General features: G+C 49.6%; 1 protein-coding gene across 2 annotated transcripts; it reads left to right on the top strand.

Annotated features, from left to right (window-relative positions):
* Positions 1–1,695: 1,695 nt before the first annotated feature.
* On the top strand, positions 1,696–13,035 carry LOC125542788 (tryptophan aminotransferase-related protein 2). Of its 2 annotated transcripts, XM_048705961.2 has the most exons (5): positions 1,717–2,629; positions 3,010–3,313; positions 11,737–12,014; positions 12,112–12,410; positions 12,500–13,035. In XM_048705961.2, the coding sequence occupies exons 1-5, from the start codon at positions 2,160–2,162 to the stop codon at positions 12,682–12,684; spliced, it is 1,536 nt and encodes a 511-aa protein (XP_048561918.1). In that variant the 5' UTR covers positions 1,717–2,159; the 3' UTR covers positions 12,685–13,035. The 2 variants fall into 2 exon arrangements, with proteins under 2 accessions (XP_048561917.1, XP_048561918.1); XM_048705960.2 differs by lacking the exons at positions 11,737–12,014; positions 12,112–12,410; positions 12,500–13,035 and adding an exon at positions 7,954–8,943 and having other exon boundaries at positions 1,696–2,629.
* Positions 13,036–13,477: the final 442 nt, after the last annotated feature.

Genomic DNA, 13,477 nt, shown 5'->3' on the forward strand with positions numbered 1-13,477 from the left:
CCCGTCTTGGCACGAATAATAACTGAGTCGTGCCATGCCGGCCCACGGGCGGGAGCTAGCAGCCCAGGCACGGCACGTAGGCTACGTGGGCCGGCACGCGGCACGCCCAGGCACGCCGGCCCATTGGAGGACGCTGGCCTGTCTGGCGTGATTTTTTTCTTTTTCTTCGTAATACCTCTGAAAACAGCAAAAAAAAGGCCAAAAAATGTAGAAAATTGCAAAATTTGGTAGACTATTATGTGAGATAAATCTAGAGTTTTATTAGCACATGTACATCATTAAAACTCCCATCTGAAAGAATAAAAGAATACAAGACATACTCTATAATTACAAAAGGATACAAAAAATACAAAGACTACACTATAACACTACTACTACTTAGATTCAAGCACTAATAAAATACGCATGCACTATGAAAATATTAAACATATTAGGGTATTAGGTATTTATATAGGACATATATATTTATATTTTTCAAAAAAACATAAACGGGCCATGCCGTGCCGGCCTGCGTGCCTAGCCTCCAGGCCCAGGCACGGCCCATGGCGTGTCGCGTGCCGGGCCTGGCCCGTTTAGCCTGGGTCGTGTCGGTCCTGCATGCTACCGGGTTGGCCTGTTAGCATGGCCCGTTTGGCCAGCTATAACTATAATCGTACTTGAGCATTGGGTATAGCTAATATGCGAGTGTGTTTCATGAATGGATCAATTACTGAGCATGATGGGCTAGGGATAACTTGCTTTAGTGTTGATATTTTTAAAGACATGGTTGCTTGTTGATATGCTCAAGTATTGAAACCTTCATGTCAAAACTAGACTATTGTTTTGAATCATATAAAAGTCTATATGTCCATGCTACAAAAGAAAAGAATATGTGTTGAACATGTTAGGCAGCATTCCACATCCAAAATTCCGTTTTTATCATTTACCTACTCGAGGGCAAGTAGGAATTAAACTTGGCATGTTGATATGTCTCCAACGTATCTATAATTTTTTTATTGTTTCATGTTGTTATATTATCTTTTTGGATGTTTTACAATCATTTTAGAGCAACTTTATATTATTTTTTGAGACTATTGACATAGTGCCCAGTGCCAGTTGCTATCGTTTTGCTTGTTTTTTACTTCGCAGAAAATCAATACCAAACGGAGTCCAAACGCAGTGAATTTTTTTGAGATTTTTTGTATACAGAAAACACAAGATGAGCCAAAGAAATACCAGAGGGGTGCCCCATCACATAGTCTAGACAAGTATTCACTCTCGTTGAATCTAAGGCACCACGTTTGGTTTGGCCAACCTTATGACCTGAATTGTATCCCCCACTCTGTGATTTTTGATGAATAAAATTGACTTCACCTTAAAAAAACGTGACGGTACAACTACAAGCCTTAAAAAGACAGTACAACTACACAACAGCACGAATCTCAGCATGCTTTTGATCCAACGGCTGCCCAGCCGAGTTTCTTATGATATGAAAATAGAACTCATAATGTCTCTTATGATATCCATTTGATATTTCAAATATATTTTTCTCTATAATATGATCGAAGTTTATAAGGTTTGAGTTTTTTTAATAAAAAACTACGTTATAGAACGAGTATTTGACAATTCCTCGCTGTCGCTGAAGTAGGAGCTATGGGCAGTGCACATCCATAGGGCCCGCTCCCTGGACCTCTGAACATAAACAGAAGGAATATAAATAAAGCCGTGCAGTGGAGGCCGGCTGCTCTTCCCTCTACCTCTGCGCCATAGCCAGAACGGCAGGCTGGACGCTCTGGGTCTCCGTCGACCCCTCCCATCCCACAGACGTCTATTCTCTCTCCTTGCCCCACCTCCTCTCTCGTCCTCATCACTGCTCCAGTGCTTCAGCTGCTCAAAGTCACAGCCCAACAGGAGAGAGAGTGGCCTGTGCGCCAGCGAAGTCACCTCAGCGCTAGAGAGAGAGAGAGAGAGAGAGGAGGGAGAGCGGTTCATTACTTGCTCAAAGTAAATCAGCTCCGAGGTCCTAGGTCCGAGCTGAAACAGGAGGGAGATCTTTCTTCCCAAAAACCCGGCTGATTCCAGCCGGTCGAAGAGCCCTTTCTCGCCAAAAGACAGTTGTTGTTTTTTCGATTTTTGCTGGGCTGGTTCACACCACAAAAGCATCGATTCCTCCGGGCGTCATGGCGGCGCCCCGACGGCGCACGTCGGCGGAGCTCCAAGTGAACGGCGGCCTAATGCCGCCGTCGGCGCACGTGATCGCCTCTCCCCGAGGCAGCGGCAGCGGTGGCGCGCCCTGCCGAGAGGAACACGCTGTGACCGCGAACGGCGGCGGCCCGGCGCTCCGAGGAGCGAAGCCAAGAGGCGGCGGCAGCGTATGCTCCGCCACCAAGACCTCCGGCAGGAGGCGGCCGGCGGGGCGCATGCCACTATGGCGAGTCTTCATCTTTGTGTCTGTCGCATTGAATGTCGCCGCACTCCCGCTCCTACTCCACCAGTACATCGTCAGCCACCCGCACCACCCCGGTGTCATCTCTCCTGATCAGCAACATCACGCCTGCGCCCCGCCGCCGGGCACGAGCGGCGCGGCGGCGAGGGCGCCGTCGACCGGGAAGCCTTCAGTAACCTCCGATTCTGTTATTAATCTAGACCAGTAAGCCCCTGTTCCTCGTAATTTTTTCTGTGGTAAATTTGTGCATCAAAATATCTGCAATGTGAAGAGCCGGCGATGGGCGTTCCGCCCGGCGGAGCATGTCCCTGTTCAGTGTCAATGTCAAGGAGGAATGGATGCCGATCTGGGGCCGATCGATGCCAGATTCATCCGCGGTGCATGTACCTGTCGCCATGATTTTGCTCTCATTTTCGCAACTAGTCTATTCCCGCCATCGATGCAGCACCACATGAGCTCGAATCATAGTTGATGGCCGCCCGCGCTCGAATCTATTCTCACCTCTTTTTTTAAAAGAACTTCGAATCTATTCCCATCTCATCTCAGTTTACAAACGCGTTTGACATTCGTTCTGTCGGCTGCAGCGGGGACCCGACCATGTTTGAGGCCTTCTGGCGGGAGACCGGCGACGCGGCGGAGCTCGTAATCCCGGGGTGGCAGACGATGTCCTACTTTTCAGACGTTGGCAACGTATGCTGGTTCATGGAGCCTCTGTTCGACCAGCAGGTGCGGCGGCTCCACCGCACCGTCGGCAACGCCGCCGTGGACGGCTACCACGTCCTCGTCGGCACCGGATCCACGCAGCTCTTCATGGCGGCGCTCTACGCCCTGTCGCCCGCCGACGCCGCCGAGCCCACCAGCGTCGTCTCCACGGCGCCCTACTACTCGGTAAGTGCGATACCACCACCAAAAAAAATTCCTCGAAAGTTCAGATTTAACAACACAAAGGCACACCGGATCTTGGGTGGCATAAACCAATGGCAAGTGCATCGGGGAGATGAAATGTTGTGTGACAAGGATGCCAGGGCCTGTCAATATCGTATCATTCCCCACTAAAAATGATGAGGAGATGGGGCAGAGAGATTAGGACAGCGGGGGACACCCGATGGTGCCACCGATTTCTCTCTGTCCCCATTTTCTTGTCCCAGAACCACCGCGCCCACATGGTGGTTAACCCTATGGCGTGATGAGACTTCTCGTAGGGCCGGCAAGGCATCACGGCGATTTGCCGGTGAGCCGACCGACGAGTGTCCCTGTAAGCAATCATGGGCATGGGCTTCTAGAACCAGATCTGAATCTCAGTCCCGGGGAGTTTTAGCATGTTATTAGGGCAGCAGAGCAGAGATGGGACTCCGAACTCCTTGTCCCCGCGAATTTCCGTCGGCATGTGCTGATGATGAGAGTATGGCTAACACATGGCGTGGCGGCGGCGCCGTCTGCGGCTTGTGCTTAACCTCATGTGCCATGATTGATCTGTGTACTTAACCTGGGGAAACAGGAAAGTGCAGGGCACTCTGTTGCTAAGATTCCATTGTCATGTGTGTGTTCCACATCTGGTGATTAGTCATGTGCTCAGCTCAGCTCAGTAATGGGGTGCCAGTGTCTAGCCCATAGTTTATTTTCCCTTTTTTCCAACCGAGTTTTACCCCTTTCCATTATTCGCTTAATGGAAATACAACTGTCGAAACTAACTGCAGGGATCTTATGGGGTTTCACCTTTAGCCTATCCTAACTTGTTTGGGACTAAAGGCTTTGTTGTTGTTGCAGCTGTTGTTGGCCATCGAAATTAACTGCGGAGCAAAAACTTACTACCTTTTTTAGAGAAAGGCATATGCCCAACTTTACAAATAAAGTCAAACAAAACCACCAGTCCCAGAAACACACACAGTATCGGCAGCCCGACGGCGGATAGAATAGACACAACAAGATAAAGGGCACGCAGGCCACAACCTACTGCAAAAGAACAAGACGCTACAGCGGATAAAACCTGCTGCCTAGAGCGTGTTTGGATTCAGGTGGTGTTTGGTTCTCCGGTCCTAGGACTTTTTCTAGTCCTAACTAAAAAGTCTCTTCCCTAAAAACTCTCTCCCTGTTTGTTTTCAGAAACTAAAAAGTCCCTAGTCCCTTTCTAGAGTTTATTAAATGACCATGTTGCCTCTAGTATATAAAAAAATAACAATTAAACAACACCGTGGGGTGGCGGGCCAATAGGTGCATGGAGGGGCATTGTTGGAAAAGTCCCAAAAAGACTCCTTGAGAGTCTTCTTCATTTAGTCTCAAATGCCTAGTTTAGTCTCTAAAAAGCTAAGAGGGACTTTTTCTAGTCCCTATACAAAAAAGTCCCTTTAAACAAACACCCCCTCACTCCGCTCCGGCACTCCCCAGCTCTGCTTCCGGAGCGAGCGGAGCGGTGCCGAATGCTACAACTCCATGGAGCATGAAGAGTGGAGCGGAGCAGACTGTAGTTCAATCCAGCAGGAAACCGAGCTCCACATGCCACTAACAGACTAAGAGGGTGTTTGTTCCAGGGACTTATTGGTCTAGGGACTTAAATAAGTCCCTATAAGTACCATCTAAACCAAACAGAAGGGACTTATAGGGATTTAAAGTGGGCATTTGAGACTTATGAAATAAGACTTTCAAGGAGGAACTTATAGAGACTTATAGTTGTAATATGGTCTTATAAAGACTTATAAGTCCCAGGAACCAAACAGGTAGGAATTTTTTAGGGACTTGAGACTTATAAGTTGGGACTAAAAAAAGTCCTAAAACTTATGAACCAAACACGCCTAACTTGCCGGCTCACTCGATCCAATTTTCTCGCTCGCATGCAGCGTCTACCTGAACCACACCAAGCTGACTGTAGAGAGTGGAGTTAGCTGCCGAACATGATATCTACTCCTGATTTGGGAGATGGAGCCTCAGACAACCATCCAGGAGCTGGGAGCGGAGGAGATCCCAACACTCTCCTAGAGATCGCTAGATTGTGGAAAACCAGCTTTGGGAGGATTTTTAGGAAAACCAGTTTTAGTTAGTTTTTCTGTTGAGATAAGTATATATAAACTCTTGCTTGGAATGGATCGAGAAAAAAAAATGGACTAGTATGTAGTAGTTATTTGTCTGGGAAGCAATGGGAGCTTAATCACACGAGTAGTATTATGTACTACAGATTTCATGGAGCTTGGATTCAGTCGCGGAGCCAGAACTTTTGTGAAGCCTGGACAGGCTTGAGCCTAATTGTATAATTCAGAGAAATAAAAGTAAAAAATATTTGAAACTTTTTTCGAACAAACTTGACCTACTGACATACTCGTATAAAATTTTCATCTAAATAACCTGTAAAAAATCTTAGCAGGAAAAACAATTTTTTAGGAAAATATAGAGGGAATAGTAACACTAATATATGGACAGGGCGATCCGGCTCCTTTGTGTGAACAGTAAAATAAAAAAAATACTAGCAAATTTTTAAAAGAAACTGATTATTTTTATTTTGGCATAAGAAGACGTTTGAGTATGTGATGTCCGAGTCAAATTTGGTTGTGTTTGCACATATGAGTAGCTCTCGGCAGAAAAAAGTAGGGTCCATGAGAAAGTTTACTTTTCATGCAATGTTAAGACCGATTTTGTCTATTTTGCTATAAGGTCCTCAGATGTCCAAACATGATGAAATTTTTCAGGACATCACGCATATGAGTGTCTTAGTTGACAAAAAAATTGAGATTTTTCTTTTGAATTTTCTTCTATATTTTCTTTTGATTTTTCTGTTCATTAAGAGCAGATGAGCCTGGGTTCATAATTGAATATATTCACACTAATATAGTGCTAATTTTGTTTTTTTTTCACCAACAATACCACTAAAGTCATTTCTTCATTAAAAAAATACGTGAGTGTAACGCTTGAGCAAGTTTGTTGTAAAAAAAAATGTCATTTCTTTGGGTGTGAGAAAGGAAACAGCCGAAGTGCCCCGTTGGTGCCCAACAGGCTCTTTTTTCCTTTTTTTAGGAGAGAACAAGTCTGTGACTGCTCGATTTCTCTCGAGTATTTTTCTTGGAAGAAGGGAATGGCAGACCATGACTGCTGCACATTACGCTTGGTCAAGGGAGTGCACTTTGTAGGCTTATATAGGGTCAGTTTTTGGCGATTCTATCGGAATCGCCGGAATCGCCTTCCACCCCAGCTTTTTTTAGAATTACCACTTCATATGTTAATTAGTCATTATTTAAATATTAGCCGAAGCCCATTGTTTTCCACGTTGCCCGGGTAAATCACGATGGATAGTGAATTTGCCCCATTATTTATCAAGTGTGTACACTGTCCCGTGGCAAGCCAGCTTGGATTTGAGCTTCGCGACGTGCTATGTTGGTCACCCGGAAGACTCCGTACTCATCCTGCCGCTCGCCATGCCAATGGCAAGCATAGACGCAGGGGCTGGGCCGTCCGGACACCGTGCCAATGGTCTCAGCCAGAGTAAGGCCCTATTCGGCAATGCGCCGGCTCCTTGAAATCCGCGGAGCATCGTTTCACCCACTCCAAAACTTTTCACTGCAGCTTCGTCCGTTCCCGGAGCGGAGCAGTGGAGCGGATGGACATGGGGCCTAAAAATGGCTCAGTAGTGGAGCGGATGGACACCGAACGGGGCCTAAAAATGGCTCTCTGGCACGCGAGTTCGCCAGATTGTGGAAAACAGATTTTAGGAGGGCTTATACTCAATTTTTCTGTCAATAAGTACAACCTCCGTATCAAATTAGTTGGCTTATATTCTTTCCATCTAAAAATACTTGTCATCAAAATGGATAAAAGGGGATGTATCTAGATGTATTTTAGTTCTAGATACAATTTTTTTTGTTTATTTTGATGACAAGCATTTTCGGACGGAGGGAGTATTTGTCAGGTATAGATGTATCTAACTAAAACATGTCTAAATATTACCCACAAAAAGATAAACATGTTTAGATACATCTGTATCCAGACAAAAAAAATTTTAGAGGAACGTTGTTGCTTTATTCAAAGTTTAGGGCCCAATCCGAAACAATCCCCGAGCTAACACACTCGAGAGACACGGGGAGCCAGATTTTACACGATGACTTGATACCACCCTCAGAACATGTGCCACTTTATTAGTGGATGGTCGCACACCCAAGCAACTCTAAACTCAAGAAAAAAGTGAAGCAAATCTGAGTTAACTAATTTGGGATGGAGGGAGTATATATAAATCCTTATTTGGATCGAGAAAAACTAAAATGTGATTATGTAGGTACTCCCTTCGTTTGGAATTACTTGTCACAGAAATAGATGTATCTAGACGTATTTTAGTTCTAGATACATCCATTTCTGAGACCAGTAATTCCGAACGGAGGGAGTAGTTCTTTGTTGGGGAGCAACATGAGCTTAATCACACGGGTAGTATTATGTGCTACAGATTCCGCGGAGCTTGGATTTGAGCTTCGCGACGTAGACCAACTTCAACGCACAACCCATTTTTTTAATCTGTTTTTATCCACATTTTATTTGTCTGGGCGTTAAAACAGACAGCGGACAGACTTCGGCGTCCGGACAGAGCGTATGAACCCAACGGTGCTGCTTCATTTGGTGACATGTTCACCCCGGCATATCGTCGAACACCTGGTGGGGGCGGTACGGCCGCTGCAGAGCGCAGCGAGCGGAGCAGCACTGCCTTGGGGTCGAGCGGCGAGCGCGTACGTCAGCTCCAGGAGCGTGATGCCGAAGCCGAGAAAGGCGGGCGCGGCGAGGTGAACGGCGCGGGCGGCATGTGCACGGCGAGCGTGTACGTGAGCTCCAGGAGCGCGATGCCAAAGCCGAGAAAGGCGGGGGGCGGCGAAGGTTGCCAAGGATCGGCACGGCGAGGTGAACGGCGTGGGCGGCATGTGCGCGGCGCGCGTGTTGCAGCTCACCCGCGAGCTAGGGCTCAACTCCGACGGGCAGACTGTGGAGTGGCTACTCAGCCAGGCCGGGCCCTCCATCCTGGCGGCCACCGGCTCCGGCACCACCCCGTCGTCTTCTCCTGCTCCTCCGCGCCCTCCACTGCCGCCGTCTTCCTCCTCAGGAAGTGCCCGCGAGAGGATCACGAGGTGGCGCCATCCTTCTGGAGCATGGGCGACGAGCTCTGGCAGCACCTGCTGCTGGCCCGCGAGAGGACCACCGGCTCCGGCACGGGCGACGAGCTCGAGCAGCACCTGCTGCTGCCCCGCGACCATGGCGACAAGCGCGAGCACAACACGGTGGAGCACGGACGCTGGTTCGGCCGTCGCTGTCGTGCCCAAGTTCTTCGGCGGCTGGAGCAGCAGCAGGGCGCCATGCCGGAGCTCGTCGTGCAGGGCAGCAGCACGCACGAGTACCCGGGGAGGGCGACGACGACAGGGCAGTGGAGTGGCTGACCTTCGGCAGCGGCGTCGAGGTGGACTAGTGGGCATCCATGGTCGGCATCGGTGGGGGAGAAATAGAGAAAAGAGGAGAGAGAGAGAGATGTGTGGGTGGGTGGCCCCCTCTTGTTTCGATGACAAACGGGCCATGGCTCACATGCAACGGATAGCCGGACCACATGGATTCAGAAAACGCCCGGATTTTGTTTGCTTTGGACCCGAATCTGACCCAAATTTAGAACGAAAATAGATCCGAGCGACACAGAGCGGGTAGAAAAATAGGATGGGTCGCTGCGTTGGGCCATCGTATTTGTCCGTTTAGACTTAAACGAATACGCATGGACAAAATGGGGTCGTGTTGAAGTTGGCCTAATAGTCTCCGTACTCATCCTGCTGCAAGCACAGACGATGGGCCGTCCGGGCACCATGCCAATGGTCTCATCTGTCTGGGCAACGTGCCAATGGTCTCAGGCGGGAGACTATTGTCCATAGTAAAATGGCTCTCTGACCCGCGGGTGTCGCAGCAGTCACCACGTCGAGGAGGTCCCATTGCTTGCTGCAGGAGCAGCATGCCTCCATCACTGTCATGGACGGAGCTTCAGTGCCGTAACTGCACCTGCAGTTGGGTCACTGACATGTGAGCCTAACAGACAGCTGGTCCACATGTCAATGACCCAACTGCACGTGCAGTTACGACACCGAAGCAGCGTCCCGATGTCATAGTCGTCGCCATAGGCGCTGAGGCGGCCGTGCTCCTGGCGTCGAGAACAACACGTTGGTGCCATACCCGTCGCCATGGACGCTGAGGAGCGGCGCTGCACAAGAGCAACATGCCATCGTCCATGGTGTCGCAGTCGTCGCCACCATGGGTGCCGAGGAGGTCATGCCGCTCACGCCTGAGAACAACACGCCGCCGTCCATGGTGTCAAGTAGATGATGTCACAGCTATCGTCATGGGCGTTAGGCCGCACCGCTCGCGCCGGGAGCAACATACTGTCGTCGATGGTGTCGCAGTTGTCAATGGGCGCCCGGAACAACACGCCGCCACGGGCTTGCTGGAGGTTACAAGCCAGCGGCAGTAGCTCAGTCGCTCACTACGACGAGGACGTCGGAGTCCCTTGCCATCTACACGTGCGTAGAAAACTGGTATTATAGGAAAGCGGTTATTTGTGGTTTTTCCAAAAACTCATTTTTTGCGGATTGTTTTTTTGTAGAACCTAGTTCAACTTATCCACATTTTAGGATGTGTTTGGGAGTAAACTTGGTATTAAATGTTTTGACGTGTTTGGCTTAAAACATTAATGTAGTTCAAGTTACTGGGGTATCTCTCATGCTGAAGTTTTTCTGCAAAAAAGAGGTCCTAACCACTTATTTCAAAACTGAAAGAGAAATCGTCGGGGAGAGCTTAGCCTGTTGACGTCGCCGTGTACGTGCACGAACCAAGCTAGCTCGTTGGAGCACACTCTTACACATGACTATAGGAGACAGAAGGTGATTAATCCGGTCCTACACTAGCACATGCTGGATTAATCCCGCCGTGCTGCTTTTTAGGTGTTGCAGAGCTAGGACATCTCCAACATTGATCTGTAAATTTGCATCGATTCCTGTATGTGGACAGGAGACCACTCCACGGACAAGGATATGGAAGCCGTCCATCTAACGCTCTCTGCATACATTTGAACCACTGTCTGAATTAACCGGACGAAATTCATACAAACACGGTGTGCCGGCTTGGAGCAATTCGCCACTCCTCGGCGAGCTGGCTTGGAGCGACAAGTTGTTGAACGACGTGCCGGCTTGGACCTTCTGCCTCCACGAGCTGGCCTGCAGCGACCTGGAGCGTCAAGGGGGTGGAGCAAGGAGTTGTCTGGCACTTATCCGACGGGCTCGACGGGCCACCCAGCCGGCTTTTTTGTCGGAGAACTCTTCTTCCTGCTCGCCGGATGCCATGAAGATTATAGAGAAAATAGTTCAAGAAGCAGATGGGAGCGGAGTGTGTGTGATTTTGCCCGGCGTCTGGCATCATCTAGATAGTGAGTGGATGGCCGGAGCTGACCGACGTTGTGTTTAATGACGGGCTGCTCACGAACGGACGTGTGACCAAAGTAGGTTTCTCGACACACACGCGTGTTTAATGAGGGAAGGCGGGCAGTATGTGGCCGTTTGAATGTGGCGAGGAGGAGTGTTAAGCTGGGAGTGCAGCTCTCTCTCGGCGAGTGCGCCGCTTCAATGCCGGCGGTGAGAGGTTGCGTCCGTTCTGCGCCGGCATCGATGCGGAGCGGCCGCTCTCCAGCGGCATGAATGTGGACAGCTGGCAGCGGGATGGGAAGTGTGTGCGGGCGAGGGTGGTTTTTTTTTGTGGGCCAGGGCTGTCAGTCGTGGGTGTGGCAATGGTCCGAACGCCCGCAAAGCCCCCTAGTTTGTCTCCGGTTTGCCGAAAAATGTGCGTCCAGACCGAGCGAACCGATATAGGCCCGCGTTGAATGGTACACAAAACGTCCGGACCGTGCCGTCGAGTCGGTTACGGGTGGTTTGAGGTCCATGTTAAAGATGCCCTTAGCATGCACCATTGTTATCTGTAAGAAAACTACAGCAAAACAAACGCTTCGGTGGACTTGACACACATGAGAAAAACTACGGTTTTTAGTATTTGTTTTCCGCACATAAGAATACTGTGGTTTTTGAATACTTCGGTTTTTCAAAAACTGAAAAGCTGCCCAAACAAAATTTTAGATTCTTATAACAGCTTTCGTGTTTAAACAGAACCGGTTATCTGAGAACTAGCTATTCAAACATAGTTTATTTTCTTGAGGATCTGAATCTGAACTATGATAATGTGAGCGAGTCATCAGTTCACTGGCTCGATCTGCTTCAGTGGATAAGTTCACATAAAATTCACTGAAAGAATCTGATCATGGATCATGGATGCAGTCGTACCCTGCCGTCACGGACTTCCTCCGGTCCGGGCTCTTCCGCTGGGCCGGCGACGCAAACTCGTTCGTGGGCGACGCCTACATCGAGCTGGTCTGCTCCCCGAACAACCCCGACGGCGCCATCCGCGACGCCGTGCTCAGCTCCGGCGCCGGGAAGGCCGTCCATGACCTCGCCTACTACTGGCCGCAGTACACGCCCATCACCCGACGGGCCGACCACGACATCATGCTCTTCACCGTGTCCAAGAGCACGGGCCACGCCGGCACGAGGATCGGGTAAGTGTCGCTCGCTGCAACTTCACCTCAGACAAGAGTGTTACTCTGAAGTCTGAACTGCCGAACCTGAACCGAAATGCGATGGTTGAGCATTCAGGTGGGCGCTGGTGAAGGACCGGGAGGTGGCGCGGCGGATGACCAAGTTCGTGGAGCTCAACACCATCGGCGTGTCCAAGGACTCGCAGCTGCGCGCCGCCAAGGTGCTCAGCGCGGTCTCCGACGGCTACGTCGACGGCGACGCCTCGCGCCACCGGCTGTTCGACTTCGGGCGGCGCAAGATGGTGGAGCGCTGGAGGATGCTGCGCGAGGCCGCCGCCGCCTCCGGCATCTTCAGCCTGCCCGCCGAGACCTCCGGCCGCTGCAACTTCGCCAACGAGACGGCCGCCAATAACCCTGGTACGTACGCATGTCGTACGCTCGCCCGGATGTCTCGCGTGGTCTCGGTTCTCACTCGCCTCGCGCCATTGTTCGATCTCTTTTCGCAGCGTTCGCGTGGCTGCGGTGCGACAGGGAGGACGTGGAGGACTGCGCGGGGTTCCTCCGCGGGCACAAGATCCTGACGAGGAGCGGGAACCAGTTCGGCGCGGACCCCAGGTACGTTCGGGTGAGCATGCTCGACAGGGACGACGCATACGACATCTTCATCAGGCGCCTCGCCTCTCTCAAATGATGCAAAAAAATAAAAGAAAATAATGCACGACTCACACACGAAAAGTAAATCCAGCCGGACGTGCATATATGGCCGAGAAGCAACTCCAGCGTGGTCCGTGGAGCAGTTTCGAATGGCAAATGAAGACCGCCGCGCCGCGGCATCCTTCGTCATGCCGCTCCTGAGGCTGAGCATCAGTAGTAGTAGTAGAATAGTCCGGGTAGGAGGAAGAGACAAATGATTTCTTTTGGTTTTCGATCCGCGCTCTGTTTTTTTTTTCTTTAACTGATCCGTGGTCTGTTATTGAGCGTTGGTCTTGTTGTCTCAAATTCAGTTCTTATTTATTTCGATATAAAATAAGTTTTTTATGAACTTAATAAGAGCAACTCTAGCAGGTGTTGTCGTTGTTGCAGGAAATTGCGTTCCCTTTTAGGCCTTGTGTAATGCAAGCTGCTTAGGGAGGTGTTTAGAGAAATGAATCGGATTTTTCTTATACATATGTGCTTATTTGTATATGATAGATGTTTAATTATATGTCTCTTCTATAGAAATGGGCACTGGTGCTTCAGAAAAAGCCGGTTTATTTTTCTAAGCATCTAGTATTGTACAAGGCATTAGACCAACTCCAACCGCTAACTCAAACATACCCAGTTTTTATTTGTTTAGGTCGGCCGAGCGAAGAGTGTGTTCTGTTTTGGCCGGGGTGACGTAAGTGCGTCCAATGCGGCCGAGCATCTCAAATTATAGATGAAATGAAACTAGATCCAAATAAAAACCTAAAATAAATAAACTTGGTAGTTCAAACGTATGCCAG

This window comes from Triticum urartu, chromosome 3A, assembly GCF_056163025.1.
Source record: "Triticum urartu cultivar PI428250 chromosome 3A, HENAU_Tu73, whole genome shotgun sequence".
Taxonomy (NCBI): domain Eukaryota; kingdom Viridiplantae; phylum Streptophyta; class Magnoliopsida; order Poales; family Poaceae; genus Triticum; species Triticum urartu.

Bases quoted from the DNA above. Each gene is read 5' to 3' on its own strand.
- LOC125542788 (XM_048705960.2), top strand. From the start codon at position 2,160: ATGGCGGCGCCCCGACGGCGCACGTCGGCGGAGCTCCAAGTGAACGGC. The intron at 2,630-3,009 runs GTAAGCCCCTGT...TGTCGGCTGCAG, and splicing joins TCTGTTATTAATCTAGACCA to CGGGGACCCGACCATGTTTG. The intron at 3,314-7,953 runs GTAAGTGCGATA...GCGTTAAAACAG, and splicing joins CCACGGCGCCCTACTACTCG to ACAGCGGACAGACTTCGGCG.